The following is a 27,164-nucleotide window of genomic DNA, read 5'->3' as shown; positions in this document are numbered from 1 at the left end:
CCAGCCTGGGAGGCAGAGCGAGACTCCGTCTCAAAAAAAACAAAAACAAAAAAAACCCAAAAAACTTCTAGGCAACTTAGAGCTGCCTTTGGGTTATCAATTTTTGGATTGTTTTGTATTTACAACACTAAGTTTTTCTACACAGAGAGCCAAATTTTAGACTATTTCCCCAAATAGAAAAATTTATCAGATAGTATATACTGGAAAAAGATAAGGGTCTCACAGACTAAATATTCTCTTCAGTTTTAGAACTTTAGAAAAATCTGTGGACCACTTCACAGAACTTTCTAGAAAAAGATCCAAAAGGGTAACCTAAAGATAGTGAATTTCCTGTATGAGAAATATGCATTAAGTCACTGGGTGAATTTGAAACAAAACGGGATTAGACATTTAAAAAATATGTTACATGCATTCATAAATATAACAACAAGGACAAAAAAATCACACACCGAAGTTTAAAGAAAAACCTACTGCACTGAACCTCCAAGTGATTTCAGACAGAAAGGGATGCCTTTGTAAACAGAGGAAACTAATCTAATAATCATTGGTGTTCCTAACTCCCAGGGTGTGACTACCCCCAATCAGAAACAAGAGCTTCCCTTTGGTGTGAAAGGAAGTACTGACCTTTTTTGGCGAGGCTGCTGTTGGGTTCATACTTCTCAATCAATACTTGGACTTGCTCTTGTTTTAGAGGTGGATAAAGTATTTCATTAAGCCGAGGATCTCGCTGCTTAAGGTTGATAAAATCCATCATCTGGTCAACGGTAAGATATGGTTTGCTTTTGGCACCACTAAAAACAGTTAAAAACCAATAAATAAGAATTTTTTAAACTAAGTTTCATTCATATATTTGCATTTAACTCTAGGGAAATAAAATCCTGCTATGCTTGATAAGAAAATGCTATTTTGAAACTCTTATCTTGCCCTAAAAACATGATTTTTATACCTCTATGGGCTGCAAATATCTTGTGCAATTGCTACCACTAAAACCCAATGCTCTTGAAAAATACCAAATGGGTAACAAAACTCACAGTAGAAAAACACTGCACGATGTGCAGAAGGGTGCACCACTCTATACAGAACACAGAGGTTTTTTGATTATGACAGTAAATTTTTGGTTTAATCATCCAACTCCATATCCCTAATCATTTAAAGATGTATTTATTATCATTACTTAAAGTAAACAACCTGTTTGAGCATTTTTAAAAGTTACAGTTAGGCTTCAACAAGAGACTATAACTCCTCAACATATCGTTCAAACTTCCCATTTCAATTGTATTGATCATCTAAAGACAAATTCAGTGGTACAAATGTTGCAGATGTTCAATAAATATATGATGGCAATGAACAGCACAAAGCAAGAATATGCAATGTCATTTTCAGCAGTACTGTTTGCCTGTCTTCCATTTGAAGAAATCCTTATTTTGTTTACCACATTTTGTATTGTTTTTCTGTCATGTAGATTTCAGTATTTCAGGAAAGGTAAACTGCTACTTTCCCCATATTTGCCTTAGTGCCTTGGTTTCTTTCTTTCTTTTTTTTTCCTTTTGTTCTTCTAATCTTTCAAAAAAAGTAACGCCTTAATATAAGTTTATAATTTCTAACATAAAAGCAAATAATTCTTCAGCTAAGGGGGTTCTTAGTAATCCAAACTTCTCATGTTGCTAATGTGGCCCAGAGAGATAAACTAACTGGTTCCCAATCCAGAGTTCTTCCTGCGACATGAGTCTATCTCCACTAAGCCAAGATGACTCCCTGTTCTACCCATAATCCTTCAACCATACAAAGTTATCTGAGCATACAAAAACAACTACCTCCGACAATATATCACAGCAAACTTGTACTCATTGAAAGCAGTGGTTGCACCTCATGGGCAAGATTGTATGATCCTATCCAAAACATCACACAGGAATATTGCTTTTAAACATAGTGTATGATATTCTTCCATCTCCAATTACCACTCAAAGTCCTGCTCTAGTCACCTGAGAATCAATGAAAGCTGAAAAAGATGTAGGTTAAAATGTGTACTCTTACAATTCTGAAAAGATGTTATCAATTTCAGGTCGAGGGCAAAGGTTGTTGAGGAAAACTCTGTACACTTCTGGAGTGAAATCTTCTTGAGGTATTGAATCATTCTGGGAAATAAAACAACAGAGTCAGCAAATGGTCTTTTTCTTTCCCCAGCTTCCTCCCTCCCTGTTTTTTCTCTGTCTCTTCCCTCCCTTCTTCCTCCCCTCCCTCACCTTCTCCCCCTCTCTTTCCTTTCTTTTTCCTTTTCTTCTAGGAGGTCAGGGTAAACATTCATAACACACCTATGGGGTTGACCGTAGCGTTCATTTGGACACTGACTTTAGGGTGTCAAACCCTTTTTTCTGTGGCTTTTTCAGTTTAATTTAAGTTTAAGAAGTTTCTCCTGCTAAAGGGATGTTAACGCCATTTCCTACATACATTTTCTAAAGTAAGTTAGACCTACGAAAGATAGTCTGTTTGGCAGAATTATTTTTAGGTTTTTTTTTTTTTTTTACTTGAATCTTTTTTTTTTAAAGTAATTACCGTAGAGACAGACAGAGTCAAAATGAAAACATAAATTCCAATTTTGTGTCATTTTTTTTCAAACAATGTTCCCTCTGGTTTAAATAATCTGATAAGTTGTAAAACAGTTTTTGTAAGTAGGACAGCACTAGTCATTATTTTTCCACTGATTGCTCCTGGTCCTATTGTTTAGGAAGCAAGTCATTGATATAAAAGGCCACTTCTATGACTTATTTTTCTGTTTAGTTGGGCTGCCATGGAAACCGGAAGCATGTATTCAAGCCTTTGTTAACAGGAAGGACATTTTTCATGCAGTCTTCCTATTTCAGGTACGTGTTAATGTGATTATTTTTATTTTTCAAACCCTTAAACAAAAGAACACACCCTTCCTTTTACTGTTTTCATATGTTTTGAAATGTACAGTTATACAAATGTCTAAAAATTATTGTCTGAAGTTGTTCACCACTTGCAAACAGATAAGAGAACTTAGCTCATCACTCGGCCAATAGCAGAAGACCCATATTTGTGGAATGAATGAATGAAGTAATATTTCCTTTACTAAATCCATGTATAGAGATAGAAAAAAATCTATTTTGCAAAACAGAATTTTGAGACAACCAAACAATACATGAATCATTAGACATAGATGTGTTGTGTCATTATAACTTAGGTTACTTGAGCACAAACTTTGAAATAAACACAAGTGGTCAAATCCAAGAGCAGTGGGGACTTCTTGTGAATTGTTTTATTAGTATTTTGGCATTCATAGAAAGGGAACAAGTATAACCTGCAAGCACGTTTCCAAAATTCCACTTGATTTATAGAAAGAGAGAAATCTCTTTAGCTGGAGACTGCACACTTTTCAGTTCCACCCACTCTCTAAGTTGGACACCTGGAGCTCTGTAAATAGTTTTAATAGATGAAAATGACCCTATCTACCTTACTTATTGGCTGTTAGGCACAAGGAAGAGAAATACTTAAAATCAATTGCGAGAACATGCTCAATAGCACTGCTGGCCGACTCAAGTGCCTCCAGCTTTACTGGATTCTATGAACCCCAAGTGTGTTCTCCTATTTTCCCTACTAAATAGAGTTCACCTCACTTCCCCTTCTACCAACTTCATCCATCATACACATAAATTAATTTGATCTAAGGAGAGCAATAATTGTCATCCTTCACTTACTGACCTCTCTTTTCCTTCCCGTCTCAGTTTATAACTTCTTTTTCTGGAAAGCCTTGCCTTCTCCTTGAACTGGGTTTTGTCTTCCAGTTGTGCACACATCACACCTTGCATGTCTCACATTTCAACACTCAATGTATTGTGCTCCCAGCTATACAGTTCTCTCTATTCTTTGCCAGTCTGCAGATGCACACGAGCTAGGTCATGTGTCTTGTCTGTTAATGGCTCTATTTCCAGTGTGCCACATAGAGTAGGTACAAATAAATATTTACTAAATGAATGGATGTAATTTATTGAGAAATGTGGAGAAATTGACAGCGAACACTCATGTGCTGTTATTTCCTTTGAAATATCAGATTTAACTAACATCATTTACATAAGAGTCCTGACACATAATTTGATGGAACAATATGCTTTACTAAAATCTTACCATTGTTCATGCACCAGCTGTGAATTAGGAGGGGTCAAATTAATGAGATAATCTGAATAAACACAACATTATTTTCATTGCGAGTTGGATGTTAGCATATTGAAAGAAGAAAACATTTCAACATAGCTGATTTTCTTTGTCTCATTTTTCTTTTGCGCAACTTGACTGATGAGGATACCCCAAAGTCTTTGGGGTTAGTAGGTGAAAATGGAAAAAAAAGTGTCTGGTAAAGAGGAGTTAAAATAAGTAAGCATCATTGAAAGCTAAAATGAAAGGGTATAGTGGAGACGTTTAGGTAAAAGCTATGGATAATCCCTAATTCCTTGCAGTTTAAACAAGACTGAAATTCACAAAGCTAATTCACATACTTTCTCTTTCTGGATCTCACAACTTGGTGAAGTGAATGGCACGGATTCATTTTTCCTGTTTGTCTAGGAGGAAATCCAAGGTCTAATACTCTAAAGATCCTACCCAATGTTCAAATATTCCTCTGTGAACCCTTCCTGACCACATCAGCTAGACATGACACTACTTTTTCTTTGTGTTCACAGTCTCCCTTTATCTATCTTCGTCATTGCATCCTTCCACAGCTTTTCCTTTATTTTTTATATGTCTTATTTTCTACTGAACTATGAGCTTTTGAGTGACATGACAATCTCTTATTTAATTCCTTTGTGTTCCCAGCATGGTGCCCGGCATATAGTAGATACCTAACCAGTGTTTGCTGGATGAACCCAGGAGATGATATCAGACCTTGGGTCCTCCCTTTTAATCCAGGACTTGGTCTATCACATCAGGCACCCAATACAAAATGCACTGTCAGTGATTACTTCTTGTTGTTTGACCTTTTTGAAGGATGACTTAAGAAGGCTAGTATAATCTAAATTAGTAATCTGAACCAGGCCCATTTATTTTAGAAACTGCAAAGTATTGGCAAACTTGAAAAAATTGAATTGTTTCAATACCATGCTTGTATACAAGGACTCTCAAGGGAAAAATTTTAACAATCTTGGTGGTAGCACTGGTGGCATTTGCATTTCTAGATTTCATAGACCTGGTAATGTCATATCCAAACGCCAAATTAAAAATAAAAACAAGATCCCCCCAATATATGCATATGAAAAATACTCAAAATGAGAATAATAATTAGCATTTACAATATATCAAACATAGTTCTATGAGCTTTACTTGAATATTTTCATGTAAGCCCATCAACTCTTTGCAGTTGGCATTATTACTGTACTACTTTTATAGATAGGAACACTCAGGTGCTAGGAGGTTACAAAACTTGTCTAAGGTCCTGGGTGAGCAAATGGGTGTGATGAGGTGACAATGACTATATTTTGAATCTGAGTTGCTTAATTCTATACACTGTAAGCAAGTACACTAAATATTCCTATTAGTTTTGGGATGGTGGTTTGCATTTTCTTCGTTATACATTTCTAGATTTAAAAAATAATTATATGAGAAAGGAGTACTTAAATTTTGGAAAAAAATTCAGAAAAAATGTTATTTTAAAATATATTAATTCATTGAAGCAGACTCTAATGAATAAAGTCCACATATAGACTTGTTTGTCTTGACAAGTTGATGGACAATTTCCCAGTAAATTCAGAAATTCAACATATTGTTAATATTTTTATTCTGAAACCATAAATAAACCATTGAATTAGCCAATTAGCCATGGAATACACGAAATAATTACAAGTAAATCACTCATAATGAACTGAATACTTAATGTGGTTTTAAAGTAGAATTTTGATATTAGTGATATTAAGAATCACAAATACAAAAATGATTGTTTCTGATTTATATTCAGGATGTAAGGCACAGAAGAAAGGCAATATATTACAGTTACACACAGAAGTCATTTTACACATTTTATTCATAGTATTTAGTAAAATTTATACTATTCTTCAAATTTAAAATAATTAATTTCTCTTTGTATTACATGTGTGCCCATCAACTACAATAAACTTTGTTATTTGAAACAAATACATGGGTTTATTCCTGATCTTCTTCGTTAAAATGCAACTCCATATGCCAGTGCTATGGCAAGACTACTATACAATTCCAAATGTCACTGAGCTCTTTTCAAGTTAATAAGCCTTAAATCAAGGGAATTTGGTGCAAATAAACTATTTTCAGTTCTCAGAAAGTTTGTGGGTAAAGTGGTAATTTTTTGAATACGGAACAGTTTTCAAGGGTCTCACTGGAAAATATGTTTGGGTTGTTAATAGAAGGACGGCAATTGCTTTGTCTCTCTCTTTGGATTCAGTACTACCTTTTAACAATTAGGGTAACTTCAGGCTAGCAACTGTAATTTCGAAAGAGTAGTACCTTCTAAAGGAACGTGTTATTCTAGTGGATCATGTCGGCCAGGATACAAGTTCAAGTGCCTTATTTATCCCTAACAATGTGCACAAAGATCCTGTTTAAAAAAAAAAGTCTCAACAGGATATCCACTGTGTTTCTGGTAATATATCTATTTACAGAGCACAATTAAATCTAGTTTAAGTGACTTGGCTACAAAATACGCTCCCATTTATGCAGAACCATCTATGATTTATATAACCCTTTTCTTCCGTGGCTTGTTTAAAATGCCTGTTGTCAATATGACCAACATTTTTTGCTAATTAATGGATATTTTCTAGAGTCATTGTTATGTAGAAATGAAATTTTTATAGAGATTTAAAACGGAGTTTTGATTCGTCATAGTCAGTTCACAGAAACATTTATTTCCTAGCTCTGAAACTGTCTTTAGTTTTTAGATTTTTAAAAAGCATTCTAGTTTTATAAGTCATCCAAGTAAATTATATTTTACTATGAATTATAATTTTTCAAAGTTTTAGCATAGAGGTTGTTTTTTAAAGTTATCTCCAACTTTAGATAATTGTCATTACATTTAATTTGTTAGAGATAATTTTTTCCAATTTAAACATAACTGCTGTTATTTGAATCTCATTTTCCTTTTAAATTTGTCTGCAATTGACATTGGTCTGGTAGTTTGAACATATAATAAACATAGCAGATTACGCAATGTATATTTATTGACTGAATGGTCAAAATTCAGTTGTTTAGAAAATTACAATTTATGGGGAATTGGTTGATGCATTTAATTTTCTATTCCTTCTTTCCCTTAGCTAGATTCATAAGTTAAATATTTTGATTATTATATTTTATGAGATGTTATCCAGAAAAGGTAAAATCAGAAGTGATTGCAAAGGAAAAAGAATTCTTTGCATGTCTTTGCAAATCCATCTCTCAGGTTTTCTCTTTATGCTTGAATGCAGCAGTCTTTTTCAGTTGCTTAAACCCAGTAGGGCAATTATTTCCAGCCTCAGGGATTTGCATGCATTGTTTTCTTTTCCTGGAATGAGCTTCCCTTCTTGCAATAGTAGCTCTCCAGTCTTTCTTTTTATAGCACTTCCCCCAGTTTACAAATGCATTTGTTGGCATGCTTGTTGGCTAGTTTCCCCAGAAGACTCTATTGTCCTTGAAACCTTGAGTTTCATTTTCTTCACCACCATATTCTCAATGCCTATGGGCACATAGTAAGTGCTCAAGAAATATTTGTTGAAGTCGGGGACAGGACCTTAACTGTTATATTGTTCCTATGTTCCTACTCCAAAGCATCTAACAAAAAAGCAATAGCAAGCAGATTCAAACATTTTATTTTGCTTTATAAAATGAAGGTGAAAATGTTTTGGGGGAGCCTTTCCACAGCTCTGCTCACTTTTTGCAGCCTTATTAGCTTTTTCCACCTATAGAAGAAAGGTGATAGTGGAGAGGTGCTCTTATTTCGTTCTTGTGACGTACCAAAGTTGTTAATGAACTTTGCTGTTTGGAAAAGTCTTCACAACAATAATTGGCTGATAAATTTAACCATAGCACTCAATACTTTTATAATTCAATCATAAGTCTAAGAATGGCTTTGCAACCTTATTCAGTGCAACTTGAATATTGCTGGCACATTTTGAGGGGCTCAAAGGTTCTTCCTATGTGTTATCCTTAGGTAAATGCTGCCTTGTTGCTTAGATACTAAGATAAAAATAATTTGTAATAGAAAGGAGAGCTCCGCATGAGAAAAAAGCTTTATGCAATGGACTTCCAGAAACAATAGTAATAAATCATTTTAGAGCCAGTAACGTAGAAATTAATCAAAATGAAAGCAAATTATTTCATTTGAGGTGGTTAATGTACATGATGTACCTTGTATGTGTCAGGCATAAAAACAAAAAGCATGTTACGTGCTTGTCCTCTCACTTACTTTACCACCGTATGAGCAAAGTAGGTGTTATCCAAACTAGTTAGATCCTGCACCCCTCTCAGTAAAAACTTTCTGAGCACAACTCTGTAAAGTAGGTAGATAAATTTATTTATAAGCACACAGCACCATACTAATTGTGTACATAGCTCATAAATCTTAAAACTAAACATTCTAAAATGCTAAGGTGAGATGAAATCAATATTTCAGATATCTTCCTAAACATAATGGCTTCACACTGACCCAGGGCTGGAAAGCCCCAAAGTAGGGCTTAGCCTGCAAGGGTTCTTGGCTTCACTCAGGAAATAATTCAAGGACAAGCGAGTGGTAGGGTAGAAGAAAATAACCTCACTGAGGCAGCAGTGTTACAGCTCCATGCCTGTTCCCACAGAGCAGGGCTACTCCATAGGCAGTGTGCTGAGAGTAGCAGCTCAGCCAGTTTTGCAGTTATATTTGTACTGATTTTTAATCACATGTAGATTAAGGGGTGGTTAATACAGAAATTTCTATGATGGGGTGGTAATTTTTGGGTCATGGGGTCATTACCGTGGAAAGGGGTAGTAATTCCTCGGTGTTGCTCTGGCAATGGTAAACTGACATGGGCATATTTTATGGAAAGCTGCTTCTGCTCCCCTGTTTCAGCTGGTCCTTAATTTGGTCCGGTGTCCATACCCCACCACCAGAGTTGAGTCTCGCCTCTTAACTCAACACTATCATTAGCTAATATCTTTAAAAAAACCATCAAGAAGCGTTTATTGTGAATAAGTTTGAAACCACATTTCAAATTGTCATCTTGATAATGCTAGCCTTTTTTGGCTATTTTAGAAATATTACCTTATTAGGTAACTTTTTTATCTACAAAAAGCAATGGTCATTCTAGATTGAAATATTGATTGGAGTTATAGGAGTAAAAAGAGGCCTCGTCAGAGTCTTGACTGTTTCTAGCCTGCTCTATAAACTTTTCTCAGCCTTTGTTCATTACCCAGTTCCAAAGCTGCTTCTACATTTTCAGATATTTGTTATGAGCAGAAACCCCACCTCTTGGTACCAATTTTCAGTCTTACTCTGTTTTCTGATGCATATAGCAGAATACTTGAAACTGTATAATATATAGGAATCAAAATGTATTTCCTACAGTTTCAAAGGCTGGGAAGTCCAAGGTCGAGAGGGCACATCTGGCAAAAGTCTTCTTGCTAGTGGGGACTCTCTACTTTGGCAGAGGTGGCACAGGGAATCAGATGGTGAGGGGGAAGAACATGCTAGCTCAGGTCTGTTTTTCTCTTCTTATAAAGCCACCAGTTCCTCGCCCATGATAATCCATTAATTCATTAACCCATCAATCATGGAGGCTCTTATTTTCCTCTTAAAGGCCCTATTTCTCAAAACTGTCATATTGGAGATTAAGTTTCAACATGAGTTTTGGAGGGGCTGAACATTCAGACTATAGCATAACACAACATGCTCACCCTTGAAGATGGAAGACTACAAGCCTCTAAAGCAGTTTCAACTCGCTTCCGGTCTGCTGAAAACAAGCGATATATGCTGTGAAGTGAACACAACAAAGGAGAGAGGTTTAAGTGGCACATGGATCACAGCACTAATAGATGATCCAACTCAAAATATTCCATTCAGTCAAATCTATTTGTTATTCATATTTAAAGAATGAAAAGACACATTACTCCATGCATTTGCATCAACCTGTGTGCTTTTTAAAATTAAGGTATCCAGTGAAAAATAAATATTTTAGGACTATGGTGCTGACCCAGTTAAAAAATATTGTATTAAATAATCTCCAATATTAAGCGCTAAAATAAACATCCTTATTAATTCTGTCCCCTTGCTACTACTACCCATTGCCCCAAGGTGTACCTTGCATTATTAATAAATTTAATTTTTAATTTCTATTTATTTTTAAATTAATTTCTTTTCTTTTATTTCTTTTTTTTTTTTTTTTTTTTTTTTTTTAGAGACAGGGTCTCACGTTGTTGCCCAGGCTGGAGTGCAGTGGCATGATCCCAGCTTACTGCAGTCTTCACTTCCCATGCTCAAGTGATCCTCCCACCTCAACCTCCCTAGTAGTTAGAACTAAAGGCATGTGCCACCACACCTGGCTAATTTTTTTAAATTTTTGCAAAGATGGAGTCTCACTATGTTGCCTAGGCTGCTCTCAAAATCCTGGCCTTACGCAATTCTTCTGCCTTGGCCTTCCAAAGTGCTGGGATCACAGGCATGAGCCACTGTGCTTGGCTTAATTTGTGTATTCACAGAAGCTTTCTAGTAGCTTGTAAGTCAAAAGTTAAAGACTTTTGGCTGAATATGACCTAGAGATGGACTTGTTTTGGTTACTAATTTGATTTAAAAATAAAACTTAAGTACTGCACAATTTAATTTACTAATTTAGGTTTATGGGTTCCATAAAGACATTAGACAATCTAATACCAGGTGCTCACCAGTCCCACAGGATATATGGTAGAGATGAGCTGTTGTCTCCTTTAGACAAGGTTTGCTCTTTAGTTTTTCCTCCTCCTCCTGACCTGTTTCGTCATTTATATTCCCTGCCTGGCTCCAGTTAGCATCTGAGGTTGCAACCACTGCTTGAGGGCTACAGCCATCTTGGTAGAAAGAGGCACTGAGGTCAGCCAATTTCCACTCCCAGAATAGATCTGAATCTCAGATGGCCTTTTGGTTTTAGCAGCAAGGGTCCCTCCACTTCCTCCACCCACTTCCTGCTTTGGTATTTCTTGAAAATAATGCCAGAGGAAAGGGAAGCCCCGGGGAGATGTCTATGAGGAAAGCAGCTGCACTGACATGAGACATGTGTGAGGGAGGACGGGGCTACCACGCATTTCCACACTCCCACTTAGGCTGCTGGAGAAACAAAACAGAGCCATGGCACGGATTCAGATCTTTGAGGAAAATAAAATGAATAATGAGAAATGCTCACAAAGCTTACTTTTTGAGAGGAATACGCCCTTCTGGAGTGACTTGCAGCTTAAGTTTAGTATAGCTGTTGGAGAAGCAGAAAAACAAGGGTTTGATTTTTTTAAAAAAGCTTTTTTTCTTGAAGAATAACGTACACTCAAAACACCCCATGCCTTTGTACATTTTGCGACATTTCCACAAACTGCCCAAGTCTCCACAGTTGGCACCCAGATTAAGAAACAGAATGTTGTCACTTTAGCGGCATTCCAGAAGCCCTTCCCAAGGGAACTGTTATCCTGACTACAAATAGCATAGATTACTTTTGCCTGTTTTTGCACCTTACATAAAGGAATCATACTCTTTTGTTTGGCTTCTTTCACTCAATAGTATGTTTCTGAGATCTAACCATATTTTTGCTTATTGTTTGCTTATATATTCATTCTCAGAATGAGAACTCTAGGTCACTGTTGATGGATGCATACATTAGGAATTCTACTTCAGGAAGCTGTACACATTAAGGCCCAGCAATCCTAAAGTTAGATGTGCGCCACAAAAATATTCACAATATGTTCACCAAAAGACATGTGCATAGTAGCTATTCATAGGGAGACATCTTTCTGGAATAGACATTCGTAGCAGAGATTGATTAGCCAACTAGCAATAACGTGCTATGTTTCAGATAAAACATGTTATGTACCTCTGTGCCCCCTTTCACTAACATTGCATGCAAGAACAAATGTTCTAGAAACATTGCCTGGAAAACATATTCTAGAAGAAGGATGATAAAATCAAAGACAAGGTAAAAAGAAACAGGAAGAAAGGAAGGGAAGAGGTGGAGGCATGAAGGAAGAGTCCTTAAGGTAACAAACTCAGGAGAGGAGGCAATCCCATAAAAAAGCCCTTAAATGAAGACCTGAGATATTGACTAAAAGCAAAAGGAATTCATAGAAGAGTTAAAAAAAAAAAAAAAAAAAAAAGAATGTGGCTGAGGTATTATGTCTGGAATGATGGGTATGTCTTACATAAGAAGAGGGAAGACAACTCTGTTAAACAAAATAGAGGACCACCTATTAATGTTTCCACTTGTGGTTTTGATTTAAAGACTTCCTAACCTCCTGACCAGCCACAGCTTCCAAAATGAACACAACCAGCTTTCCTTGCTGCTCATCTTGCCTAAGTCATCATTTTCCTTGGTCAAAGAAGCTTTAGAAAGGCTGTGGCAATTCCAGAGTGATCTGGCAATTTGTTTTGCTTTTCTTTCCTTATTTTCCTTCTTCTCTTTCCTTTAGATCCTTTCTCTTTTCTTACTAACACTTGCTGGGATCATCTACATGGGATGGAATCAGGACATCAGCCTATTGATTTAAGTAGTCAGGAAAGGTATTGTAGCATCTATCAGAGATCTATCACTCTAGAGAAATGAGGAACATCTGCTGTTCCTCAGATTAATAATTGAGAGGACACATGCAGATGTAGAAGCAGAGGATTATCTGATATTAATAATTTTTAGTTCTGAGCACAGCTGCCAGGATTTGGAAGTGTCTCTTTATTGTGTGTCAAAAGCACTGACATTCATGCGAGCTCAGCCCAGGTGTAACACGGATGTGCAGCTTGGAGGAAAGAGCAATCTTTCTTGGAAGTCTTCCAGTTCTGAACCAGGGAGGTATCAGTTCTCTAACAAATCCCAAAGGAAAATTTATGTTCATCAGTGTGAGAAGTCAGTGTGGCATAAACAGAAGACTCACAAAGGAGAAAGGAAACTGACTCAGAAGAAGCAACGCCCTTAGCAATAAAATTAGAGTGACTTACGCTTTTTCCAGAAATGCATCCCTGGACATGTTTTGGGCCAGCAGGTTTGTTGCCAAACTGAAAACCTCATTTGTCCATTCCTGAAAAATGTAAATCACACTTGCATTAGCTTAAATACTGCACAGTCATTAGACACATGCTTTTAGCTTGGCTTCCAGGAAGACACATTAGTTCAATGTGTATGCCAAAGGTTTTTTGTTTTGTTTTGTTTTATTATCCCTTTTTTGGGTAAAAATGACATAAGTAAATTCAAGTCCCTGAGGGACTACTCTTTTCCTAAGGAGATGTTCTTTGTACACAAAGATTTTTTCCGCTTTTTAAAATTTGTATAAATAGAAAATTGCTATGTTTCCCTTCAATAACTAAATACTTTTTACTATTTCCTTGAATTACAAACAGATAAAGAGTCATTAAAAAGTTTAAAATATGATCAAATATGTTTCCAACAGAACATGCAAACATAATCTTCCTGCTCTACTATTCATGCCAAAGCAGCTATACCTGATATCTTTAACTGTTAACTACAGTTCTAGAAATTCTCTATACCAGTCAATCACAATGCCACACAATATGCAGTATTCTCCCTTCTCCCAACACTGTCAATGTCTCACTACTCTCCTAATCTTAATCCCTACCTCATACCACAAAGCAATGATCTCACTAGGCTTCCAAGATAATGGAAAAGAGCAAGTCTACAAACAAATATAGAAGTTCCATTCTGGGTGATTATTTGGAACACGCAACACATTCTGGGCCCAAACCCCTAGAAAATTCTCCAAGAGAAGATGACACAAGAGCTAGGTCATCATCTGATATTGTTGTAGTTAACTCGGCTCCCTCTTCAATGAAATAATGTCTTTTAGTTTGATTGCTTTGACACCTGTTTTTTTTGTTATTTCTACTTTTGTTTGATTTGTCTTTTGTTTTTTGCTTCCTGACTTAAGGCACTGATAATATGCTGTCACGTAATACAGTAACATTCGAGATGGAACTGGAGGAGCAGGGAACATAGAGTGATTGTGAAGAAAAGAGGGAAACCTGAGCAGAGAAAACTGGGAAAAGAACCAGAGGTGAGCTAACATGGCAGGAGTTAGAGCAAACAAAAAGTAGTCTAATAGGAATTAGAAAAGAGAGAGGGGGTAGCAACAACAAAGTAGAGTTGTGGTCAGAGGATAAAGAGCATTTAAGTGTTTGGAGATAAATTGGTAAAAAAAAATGTGATACCGGGGCTAGGCTGCATATCAGACAGATTATCTGGCAGCCAGGTCAAGGATGGATTTGAGGCTGAGAATCCAAAGAAAAGTAACTCAGGTAGGAAGCTGTAACAGTCCAGTAGTCCAGGTGAGAAATAATGAGACTTTGAACTCTGTGTGTTGGCAGAGGACTTAAAAAGACAGTACAGAATAGCTGCAAGACAGAAGCAAAATTATTGCTCACCAAGCTTTATGCAGACACAGAAGAGCATTTCACAATAACTGTCTAACAAATTAAAAATCAATTTTCCTCAAAATAGATAATTTTAAACTAAGAATAATAACTACTGGTTTCAAAAATGTGTTTCTGGTATAATATTTTGTAGGCTCATGGCCAAGCTTTAGACACTTCTAGCTCCCTGCCAACTTTCTGCATGGGTAAAAGTATCTATAATTGAGGGCAAGATATAGTTTTGTATGTTTACCAGGGGCTAGTTTCACACCAGAAATAGGTACAGCATTAGAAAGAGTTGGGGAGATTTAACTACATAGAGTAGTTTCATTGCCCTAAAAATTATATGTGTTTCACTGTTTATCTTGTCCTCTATTGAATTAATATTTAAAAGTTCCTGGGATATATAATAATTTAAAACAAGATATTTTAATATTGGTGAGACATGTAAAGGTCCTAGCTATGTTTTAGTGTTTTATGTTTATTTTTTATTTATTGGCAAACTCCTATTGCTGTCATTGATAATGGTGTCATTCTGATCACCTCTACTCATAAGGGGGTGGCGGTGTGTGACGTGCGTAAGGAGGAACATTGTGTGACTCAGCCAGCGTTGCCTCACCTGGCTGAATACATTTCTCTCACTACTGGCATGCATTAGAATTCATCCTGCTGAGCATTTGTCTTAGTGACGCAGTGAAGAATCTTTTCATGGTGAAAGATGGTACATGAGCTGGAAAGCCTTTTGTTAAAATCAGAAAGGACTATCTGATAACTCACTGCACTTATCATACTATACTGAACATCTAGAATTTTGGAAAAAATTCTGGTACAGTTTTTCTGTGTTAGGTAGCAGTGAAGATCTTATATCATGGTCAAAGTGTTCTTGTTTTTATCTTATACTCAAAAAGAAATGATTGCCAATTATACATAATTATAAAAATACCCCAAATAAACTAAAAGCTAGGAAACATATTAGGACTCAATATTGTCATGATTAGGACAACTAGCATAATAATATTGCTGAAATCAAGGAAAGGTGCATAATTATTTTCAGATAATGTTATTCAAATATCTTTAGGCTACAGTTGACAAAAGCACTACTCTAACTTAAGAAATAGGAGAAAGTATTAAGGGCACTGTGTCGTTTCCTGTAATTGAAGGAAAAACTACAGTCAAAGAATGCATTTATAATACACGATCATCAGGAATTTGGAGATTGAATGCACACAGGCTTTCTTCATTGCCATTACGCTGCTCTCTTCCTGAGGGCATTTTTCTTTTCCCTACTGACAGGTTCTTCCCCTGGGCCACCAACTTCACCAAGAGTTGTCACATATGGTGTCTTTCACCACCAGAGAAGGTCTGGCTAATTCCTTCATTTTCAATAACAAGAATGCTGGGAAAGGTCTGTTTGGTCTACCTCTTGAACAATCAATCAGGTAAGAACCTAGCATTGTCCATGACAACAGAGTAATTGGATCTGGGAAAGAAGCAGTGACCAGAAGAGGGGAGAGTATAGCAAACATGGCATAAGCCCATTACGTAGGAGCCCTGTGGGAAAGCAGACAGAAGGAAAGGGTGTGTGTTGTTTCATAACTTACGTGGGATCTCATAGTTCTGCCTCACATTCTTTTTATAAAATTGGTAATAGATTCATAATCACTGAGTTGACTGCATAAATGAATGTGTAAATGAAAGTGACTGACTTCCATGCTTTATAATTTATGTCTTTTAAAATTAGTTTTTATATCTCCTCTATTGTTATAAGTTTCAATAACCATTTTTGGCTAGAGGGCTAGTGATACTGGCTTTATGCATTTCTGTTGTAACGTGAACTATATTGGAATAGTTGGCAAACATTAGGAGTCCTAGATATAACATGGGACTAGCAAGTTCTCCGATTAATAAAGTACAGAAGTTTTGTGTAAGGGTTTGGGCATCTATGTTGGCTAGGTAGACATACTTATGCTTTGGTTGATGTTTTGGGCTGTATTCTGAAGAACTGTTGCTCAAGTATCTTTTTTTCAGATAAGTGAAGCACTGTTGTGCTAAATGGTATCCTGATCGTCTAAGGAAGAGTCAAGGCTGTCAGTTCTAGCATGTCCTAGTCCTCTTGACATTCCTCTGCCAAATGGGAAAAGTTTAACGTGGTGAAATAAAATGAAAATGAACTTAAAGTGAATTCTTCAACAGGAAAAATTAAAACTCCCCCAAAGAGCAACGTCCATGGCACAGAGTAGAAGAACGGAGAGATATTTGTTTCTGTTGAAGTTTTTCACAATGAGACGATCACAGTTGTATCACTGGGAGTCTCAGGTGTATTCTTAGCATCCACTGGGGAGACCTCCTCCCTTCCCTCCTGCTAGTTTCCTGAGTCATTGTTCATTTGTACAACTGAGAAAATGCTAATTGTGTGCTCATATACGGAACCCCCAAAGTTTCATTTCTGTGGATTTCATGTCAATCCACCACATTCCTGAAAAGATTCTTCCAACAGTCTCATGTCACTCTTATGAAAACACTTGCTATTATGCCTTTGAATCCTAGCAGTCTCAGTGTTAATTATTACCTTGGTTGTATCTGCCTCAGTGCTGTGTACCATAGACAATAAATGTAAGTGGGGTCTTTAATAATAATTGATATTGTTGTTCACTACAGAAATAATTCCATTTGAAAAGATCACATAAAAAAGGATTTAAAAAAAAAAAAACCACTGCTAATTTCCTTAGTAAGATGTATGTGAAACAGAAAAAGGGGAGCAATCGCAATTTCTTGGCCATTAAGCATGCTGCTTATCTGCTTATTATGAAATCAGTTTGACAAAATTAAAACTGCATTACTCGAAAACTGATTAGTGAACTAGGCACAGGTAGTTCCTCATTAACTTATAATTTAATGACAGAATTCTGCTGAAATATAATTTTCTCATTTGGAAATAAATTTGTTTTAAATTACTTTAATCATACCTTACAACTTTATTTTAAACCTTGTTGCAAGCTAGATTCTTCTCTTCAAATGAAGAGGGTATTTGACCCTTGGTAACTCAATCCCGTTAGTTCTTCCTCTGCTATGAGAATGATTCTTTGCCTTTGGCCTTGATTGTTCCATCTTTGATCATTCTCACTGCTTGTGAAGGCCATGGAATAGTGACTCTTAAACACAGTTTTTTTTTTCTTGTCTACTAATTTAAAAGTAAAATATTGATATCAGTTTATTTAATGGCTCTTCCTGACTTTCATATTGCAGATCCTTTTTCTAGCTTATTATGAATATAATTTATTGGATTTCAGAACACCATTCTACTACTTTCTAGCTGGGACCTTCTGCTAAATGCTATCTAATATATATTTTATCCTTCTTGCCTAACAGAGACCCAACAGTACTCAGGCCAACAATATGTCCAACTGAAAAAATATATCCATTTTCCAATGTCCTTAGCAGTTGGATGACCACCATGTGCCACATGGCAAATCACACGTAAGCAGGTGCCTGCTGGAGGGTTCTGGGAAAATGTGTTTCCTGATATAGGTGCTCTTTTCCTTTTACTGTAGGGAACGTAAATGGAATAGAGCCACAGAGTCATCTCGATCTATGAGAAAAAGGCCACGAGAATCACAGGGCCCTCACTCAGCCTTGTTATCCCTGAGCTCCTGAATCAGTGCCAGAGACCACCTGTGGAGTCCTAATAAGATAAGTAAGCAACATTGAGGAAAGCGCCCTAGGTTGGGGAGAACAATCTGAGATGGCTAATCACAGACAAGCCGCTGGCACAACATTCTGTTCCCAAATATCTCCTTCAGCACGTACTCCCAGTAACTCTAGCAGCATGACCTCATTCTGCACATAGCCCCTCCATCATGACCCTATGAAACTTCCCTTCAATCCCTGCCTCTTTGCAGACAGCTCCTTCTCTGCTGTGCTGTCCATTGCACCTTTGCAACATATCTTCACACTTTCTCTAATAAATCTGCCTTTCTTTACCTATTACTGTCTTGGTAAATTCTCTTACCACCCACAATGCCCACCCCAGCCAGTGGCACCCATGACAGGCTTCCGGCTACATGAGAAAAAAAAGAAAAGAAAAGCAAAACCGAACAAAACACAAATTAAAAATCCTTAATTTGTCTCAGCTATTGTTTGATTTGGTTTTCTGTTAGTCCAGGCCAAATGCAAGTCCTGAGTGACAGAATCATGTTGGACAAGTCTTTTAAAATTTGTCCTCCAATATTCATATGTCTTATAAAATGGAGGTAATAATAGAACTTATTTCATAGGACTTTTGGGAGAATTGGGATAATTCACGTTAGACCAGTGACAGGTGTAACATATGCTTGTTAAATGATAGTAACCTAAAAAACTATTATTTATCAATGAAACAGAGACAGAGTTTCTTAAAAGTTGTTCAGAGGGGTAGGAAAGGCAATGATCACTTCTATGTCCTAGTTCTGTTTCTTAACAACTATTTTCAGCATTTCTGTTCTTAAATTTCTGGGGTTTACTTACATATTTCTATTTATATATATGTGTGTGTGATGCTTTTTTCATGTGTGTGTGTGTGTGTGTGTGCACGCGTGTAATGCTTTTTCTTGACTGATTTTAGAATTCGACTATAATATCCTGCTCTGATTGAGGAGGCTTTAAATCTTTGACTCCATCTCTCACCTGCCCTTTCTCCTTGCTTGTGTTAGAGTTCTATCACTCATGCCCGTTCCTCCCTGTCACCTCTAAACACTCAAGCAACATACTCAAACTCTCTTGATCCATTCATTAAAAATAGTATCCCTTGGCTCCTCTGTGACAGGAGGACATTTACCTGCCATTCCTTTTACTTCCAACTCTTGTTAGCTTAAACTCACTTTTAAATTGTCAGTTTTTATCTTTGTTCAGCATTCATAATTATGACTTTATTTGCATATAAATTGATTCTGAAAGTTTAAAACAAGTCCAATAAAAATTTACATGAGTATGAAATTGCAACTATAGTTTTCTGCTGGGCCATATATTAGAATATATCAGATTATTTGTTTTAGTTCTAACACCGTAACCCACATGGCTCTCCAAAGGGACGTTCCTAATAACAAGTATATATGGATCTTTTTAAGTTCTTTCTTCAGTTGTTGAAACTCTTACATGTTTTAGCATGGTTGATATTTGGATAATACATTTCTGGTACATTTATCCCCACCCCTCTACCTTAACTTTCTTTTGGAGAGAAAAAAATTAAGTCTTTTTCATTTATCTGTCATCTTCTAGTTTCCCACTGATTACCTGAACCTACTCCATTCCTATACTTGCTATTTAGACTTTAAGACCAGTACTTTTGTTTAGCTCTCAGATGTTTTCTTGTAATATCTTCCTTAATTTCCCTCTTCTGGTTTCTCCTTTTCATTGGCTGATTATGCCTGTAAATACTTGTTGAATGAATGAAAATTATAATATAGTCATTAGGAAAATTATTAGCATGGTATTTTCAAAAAGTGTTTTTAATTCGTAGTGCCAGCTTATTCATTGGGCATTATTTGGCTTAACTACTAAAGATGGCAACCAATATCAAGGTGAAAGGTGAAACAGATCAACCTGCCTCTCTCAAAGTATGTCAATATTCCCCTGCCATCCCCAATATTTTATATGTGGAGGTAGAAATTTAATCAAGGAAGCCAGATTTTCTTAGAACTCTTCTTCCTTCCAAAAAGTTATGGTGATTTTTTTTTGTGTGTGTGGTACCCGTGTTCCTGCTTCCACGCTAGGCACACAGGTAATGCAATCAGGGCTTACTTAGCTGCCAGGCATCAGAAGCCAGGCAGACAGAGGTACACGGAAGAGTAGCTTGTCTCTGTGCAATGGAGTGGATGGAAGGAAAGAAGAGATACTATTGCTGATGCAGATTTCTGTTTTCTTTTTCTGGGGAGAGGTGGGTTTGTACTAACAGTAGCACACAGTCTGAAATCACAATCATTTCTATGACTCAGGGTTGACATTTTCCCTTCAGTTTGACGTTAATTGCTTTTATGTGGGCACCACTGAACACTGTCTGGATCCAAAAAAGCTCTTGCTTAGCAAATGCAGAAAAGACACCCAGGAGACAGAAGGCAGGGGTGCTTTCTTCCACAATCACCAGAATAGCAGTTGCTGCTGCTTCTGTGAGTGTAAGGGAGATACTGAAATCCAGTTGCCTTTTTTTTTTTTTAAATAAAAATCTTTTCAATATGAATGTCTTTCTTTTGACTTATGAGCTTTTAAACAAATGTTCCAGATAGACGATGTTTTCACAATACAAAAGTTTAAGTTGTTCATCCTTCATTTGCCTGACACATATCCAAAAAGTGTAGAATGTAGAGTAAATCTCATTCTCCAGCAAAGGACACCTACCACTATAAAATTCCAAGACTAATAGTGCAATGAACTGACATAGTAAGAACTTTGTCCTTTTTATGATTGGGTGGAGGAATAGCCTAAGATGACACAGGCATTTTTTAAAAATATAATAAGGTCAGGAATAGCAGGTAATGATGATCTCACAAAACACAATAACTTGTGGATCTAACTTTTCATGTTTGTAAACAGTGATCTTTTTGGCACATGTATTCTACTCGTAAGGAAGTCATGCACAGTTTTCCATTATGTCCCCAAACAAATTGCTGAACACAATTTATGGTATCATCTTTTCTTTTCTTAATCATTTTTTATCATTTAAAGTCAAACTTACAGCTACTGCTGCTTACTCATCATAAATTGGTTTGAAATTCCAAATAGAAACGAGATAAAGTGTACATTTTGTACAGAATATACGCAAGTGTTTGAAAACTCTTACCTCAATGCATATGCTCCCAGAATAAAAATAAATATAAGAATCTCACGTCTCTTGAGGTCACTTTTAAATAGCTAATACTATTATTTTAGAGCAATTCTAAGAAAATTCCTGAAGTTTTTGATGAATGGCCTGGAGGTGGCCTTAGCAGACCCCTTCACTTGCCCCTCTTTCTTTTCTATTTCCCAACTTCATTTCATAGACTATAATGTCTTTTATTAAAAGAAATTCCCCTCTCTGTGACATCTTCTCTCATTTCCTTGGCCTGAAAGGTGTCAACTATTTGGTAAATAGAAGTTATTTTCATTTGCTTAAGAAAGTGTGGAGCAACTTCTGGGTAAGGAAGTGACAGTTACAGTAACTCTGAGTGGGAATAAGATTAGCTTTGGGGAAAAAAAAGATTAGGAAAATGGAAGCCATCATAATGAATGGCACCTGGGTCCTCCTACTGAGAATCCTGACAAGCTGGAGAGAGAATTATTCTGGGAAAAGCCTGGAGCAACCAATTTGCTAGGGGGGCTTAATTTCTCCCAACTCTAAATGAAAAGATTGGAGCACATGATGTTAAAAGCCATTATCACTCTTAGATTTTACGTGACCTATCACTTATTTTCAAGAATTCAAAAGCCTCTCCTTTTCCTTTTCCTTTCTCTTCTCCTTCCCCTTTCCTTCCTTTCCTTTCCCATCCTTTCCTCTCTCACACCTCCCACATTTATTGAGCCAAGCACTAAGCTAGATCCTGGGAATACAAAACAGACTAAACTATTGTTTTTGACTTTCATCAGCTCACAAATACAGGATAGGTTATCAGACACACTGATTGATAATTACAGTGTAATAACTAATTGAAAATATGTTCAAGGTTCACAGAACAACAGACGAAAGAACAGTGGGCTATTCATGGAAGTCATAAGATGGAGCGAGAGATGGATGAACTGAGTTGATACTGAGTGCCTCGAGAGGCCTAGGACTTTTCTTGGTGGACAAAAGAGAGAAAGGCAGTGTAGGAAATGACCATATTATAAAGGCATTACTATTAAAATTGTAAAGGCAGAAGAATCACAAATAGTTAGGAACTGCTGGAGCAGAACAGTGCAACAGTCAAAGCGGTGAACCATCAGTACCTGAGGGTAGGGGCTATGTTTAGTCACTGATAAACCCTCGGTGCCCAGTCAGATGCTTGGCACATACTAGGCCCTCAATAAATATTTGTTCACTAAATGCACAGAAACTTCATTTTGCAGGCAACAGAGAATGAAAATGATTTAAAATATGATCAGGAATGAGTTTATTTTTTTAAAAGGCCATTCTTATGCAGCTGAGCAGGCAGATTTGTAGAGCAAAGTGTGAGAGAATTTCAGGAAATAGGTAGGTAATGATTGTACATTAGACCTGACAAGGGCTTAACAAGACGGCAGGAAGAAGGGGGAGCAGGAAAGAGATGTGAGAGCTAGTTAGGAAATTCAGAGAGCAGGTGTGTTATTTAGATTGTGCACAAGAAACTGATACAGATGAAGTTAATGAAAACTTCCAGAAAATCATACTCCTACCCTTGAGATAAGTGAATTAGACTCTCCAAGAAACTCACAACTACAGAGGGGGAAGAATCTAAAATTACAAACACTAAAGACTAATGTTTAGATTATAGAACATATTTTCAGAGAGCGCATTTCTTCTGTGACAGCTACTTCAAAATGTAATAATTTAATGTACAGAGATCCTCTGCTAAATTTTTCTATGTGTGAAATAATATTTAAAAATCAAAATGGCTCAACAAGTTTGAGAAAATGACAGTATCTATCAAAGCAGCACACATAAAGATCTATGACCAGTCATTACACTCCAATATCCAGCTCTCAGAAAGGCAGATGTTTGTAGCATCGTTATTTATAGCAGTCCTAAACTCACAACTACCTGAATGTCTACCAACTGTAAGTAAATTACTGACTACTACTTAGCAAAGAGAATGGACAAACTACAATCACACAGAAAATATAGAAGAATCTCTTAAATCTCATAATATAATGTTGAATAATAGAAGTCAGACCAAAAAGACTTTATCATATTATTTCATTTACAGATATTTTAAAAACAGGTAAGACTAATCTATAATGTTAACTGCCAATATAGAGGTAAGTAGGTAGGGTGGATATCTAGGGTGCTGGTTATGCTCTGTTTCTTGATCTGGATGTTGATTAGGTGGATATATTCCTTTTCCAAAACTCCATCAGGGTATAGAGTAAGAAACTGTGCACTTTTCTGTGTATGCTACATTTCAATAAAACATTAAATAATCTGGCTCAGTTCCCATGAGCGTGGTGTTAACTGGCTGCCTCCTCTCAGCTTCCGTTTTTCTGATTCTTTCCTTTTATGTTAGAGTGTCAATGATTCAGCCCTTGGATGTCTCCTCTATCTACAGTCACTTCCTGGCTGATCTCATCCAGCTTCATTAAAAAGTATGATGACTTTTTAATACAATCAAACACCCAATGACCCCCAAATTTACGTGAACTGAACATGACCAAAACTGAACTTCTGCTATATATTCCTAAACAAAAAATTATACTCTATTTTATATTTTCCCTATGTCAGTAAATGATATTTCTATCTTTGCCTCTTGGGCCAAAACTTTAACATCATCTTTGATTCCATGCATCTTTCTTTCACATGCAACATAAAATTCATAAACATATGCTGTCACTTCCTCCTTTATAATATACGTGTGTGTGTGCATGTGTATGTGTATACATACATGCAAATTTGGATTCCTTTTTATTTCCTCCACATTCCACATTGGTCTAAGTCACTAGCAACTCACCTAAATATTTCAATTGTTTGGTAATGAATCTGCTTGCTTCCGTTATTTCCCCTCTGCCACGCAGTTCATTATTGATTAAATGTTAAGTCAAATCACATCTATACTCAGCTGAAACCCTCTCATGGCTTCCATCTCACTCACAGTAAAAGCCAAAGTCCTTCCAAAGCCTATGCCACCCTACAGCAAAATCAATTGCAATTGCCTCCTCAGTTCCCTCTGCTACTACCTTCCCTCAATCTTGCTTACCTAGCTGCTGTCACACTTGGCCTTTGCTGTTCCTAAAGTACACCAGACTATCTTTTGCCTCAGGGCTGTAGTGCAAGTGCAGTGCTGTCTCTCCAGACATCCTCCTGACTTGCTCCCTCACCTCCTTCCAGTCTTTGCTTAAGTTTCACCTCCCAGAGACGGCTGCACTGACCACCCTATTTAATGCCCTCTTCCACTGCACTCTCCATCTCTACCTCATTTTTGTCAATATCACTATCTCTTCCTAATACACTGCGTGACTGACTTCTTTATTTTACTCATTGTGTCTCCCACCTAGAATGTATGCTCCACTTCGGCAAGGGTCTTTATCTGTTTTCTTCACTGCTTTATCCCCAGCATCTAGAATAGAACTTGGTACATTGCAGAAGGCTTAACAAAATGTTGTTGAATAAATGAGTGAATGAATCCAAGTTCTTGATTTTATAGATGAAGAATGTACCCAAACTGTCAAAGGACTTGAAGGCTCATATCCATTTGGCAGAAGATTAATGCTAACATTTCTGATTTATAGACATCTTCTCTAGGGCTCTCTCCCCTTTACTGTGTTCCTTCCTAGGGCCAGAATTTCAGAACTCGTGGATATGAGTTCTGTCCCATTTAGTTCCTTCTCAAGAAGAGCCAAAATTACGGCCTTTAAGGGCAACATATTTTATTTGCAACAAAGTCTTACTTTTTTCAGCAAGAAAAAAAAAAACCCATATTTGTCTCCTCCAGCAGTAATTTCTCGTTTGCTTGGTTTGCATTTGTTGAATTAATGGGTTGAGTGTTGTAAGGTAAACTTGTAGAACATTGTGTAACGATTGTATTCTTCTTGACTTTTAAATTTGGCCCAAAGGCATGATTTGTCTCCCTTATTCTTTAATTTTCAAGTTACGTGTTTAAAAATGGAATCTGGAGACATCCAAAAGATTTTCTTTTATATTATTCTGTACCTCTTTCCTTTATAAGGGATGAGAGATGCTGTGGTTAAGAATAGGATACAATCTAAGTCACAAAAAAAGTAACCTATTATAAAACTTCTGAAAAATGTCCACAATGACCATTAAGGGGGCAGAGGGTTCTCTGTCTATTGAAAAATGTTGTCTTAAAAGGTCACATTTCTTAAGCACCCGGAGGGCTCTAGGAATGGTTTGGAAGTTAGAGAATGAACAAATGTGGTGGAGAGTGCTGATTCTGCGCTGCAAGATAATGTTACGTGCTTTCCCCATTGTATTCAGTGGTCAGGACCTGAGGTTTTATTTAGCACAATGTTTTTCTTAATGTGAATCTAGAACAAAAGCTGCCTATGGAAGCCCCCAAGTCTTACTCAGACCATACTTGTGTTTTTTTGGTTCACATAGTGTTTTTAAACAACTGTTGCCAATATTTAACATCTTTCATGGATTCTGCAGCTCCTTTTAGAAGAAAATTCAAGATCTGGCAATACTGTGCCCAAGTTTCTTTAAGGAAGAGATTGTCAAAGTGTGGTGCCTGGACCAGCAGCATTAGCATCACCTGGGGACCAGTTAGAAATGCAGATGCTCAGGCTCCATCCCAGACCTGCTGGGGCTGGGGCCCAACAATGTGTGTTTTAATAGGCTCCCTAGGTGACTGTGATACCTGATGCTCCAAGGTAACAGTAGTACTTGCAAATCTTAAGTTTCTGGCTGAGCAGTTTCAGTGGGGCAGGGGGAAATACTCTACAGAACATCACAGTCAGGGAAGGCAAAATATTCTCCATAGCTTCATTAATTATACCGGGAACATCAAGTAGCCCCTGGGAAAATCTCTGCAGATACACTCCTGATGGGGAATATTACAAGGATTGGAGATAAAAATCCCTAAGGAAAATTAGTGGGTAGGAACCCACAGAGAGGAGGAAATTAACTATATTTTAGATAGGACTGCACAAAGGCTTAATGCAACTTAAGATATGCAGATTGATGTGTAATATAAATATATTCACTCTTAGCAAAAGCTTCCCTGAAAGCCACTGCCATTTATTGCATGCTTTTAATTGAGATTTAGTGCATCCCATAAATTGGTCACTTTTTAAAAAAAGAATATAGTTCATTTGGGGAAAGATATTTTAAAAATATTTTGCAAACATTTAGAATCTGTTTTTTTCTGTACTCATTTATCCATCTATTCATATGCAGGGAAATAAAGTATATGTCACATAGACAATGTTCATTGAACTGAAATCTCTCCAAGTATAAATGATACTATAGAAATAAATGAGTAACTTGGCTCTTAAAGAGAGAAAGTTGATTCTGTTTATAAAATACTTGGAAAGCATAGTTTCTAAAAACCTTAGAATATTAAAACTAGTTGGCATTTTGTGCATCCCATTATAAGAATTAAAGTCAATATTACATAAGTGTTAGAAATAAACCCCTGCCAATAATCACTAATGACATAGAAACCAGGCCAATTGAAACCATGCTGGTTCAATATGGTGAAACTCCATCTCTACTAAAACTACAGAAATTAGCTGGGCATGGTGGCATGTGCGTGTAGGCTTGAACCCAGGAGGTGGAGGTTGAAGTGAGCCAAGATCACGCCACTACCTGCACTTCAACCTGGCAACAGAGTGAGACTCTGTCAAAAAAAAAGAAAGAAAGAAAGAGAGAGAGGAAAAGAGAGAGAAAGAGACAGGAAGGAAGGAAGGAAGGAAGGAAGGAAGGAAGGAAGGAAGGAAGGAAGGAAGGAAGGAAGGAAGGAAA

General features: G+C 36.8%; 1 protein-coding gene across 1 annotated transcript in view; it reads right to left on the bottom strand.

The window, feature by feature from the left end:
* The window catches only part of PLCB1 (phospholipase C, beta 1 (phosphoinositide-specific)), a 765,482-nt gene that overhangs the window by 238,441 nt on the left and 499,877 nt on the right, over positions 1-27,164 (bottom strand). Inside the window, exons 5-9 of the mRNA XM_011998595.1 lie at positions 13,142-13,221; positions 11,364-11,417; positions 9,877-9,952; positions 2,035-2,135; positions 625-791 (exon numbers count right to left, since the gene is read on the bottom strand). Of these exons, the coding sequence (XP_011853985.1) occupies positions 625-791; positions 2,035-2,135; positions 9,877-9,952; positions 11,364-11,417; positions 13,142-13,221 (478 nt within the window). The remainder of the gene's footprint in view (positions 1-624; positions 792-2,034; positions 2,136-9,876; positions 9,953-11,363; positions 11,418-13,141; positions 13,222-27,164) is intronic.

Source organism: Mandrillus leucophaeus, unplaced genomic scaffold (assembly GCF_000951045.1).
Source record: "Mandrillus leucophaeus isolate KB7577 unplaced genomic scaffold, Mleu.le_1.0 Scaffold116, whole genome shotgun sequence".
Lineage (NCBI taxonomy): Eukaryota > Metazoa > Chordata > Mammalia > Primates > Cercopithecidae > Mandrillus > Mandrillus leucophaeus.
This window is presented reverse-complemented; position numbering and strand designations above follow the sequence as displayed.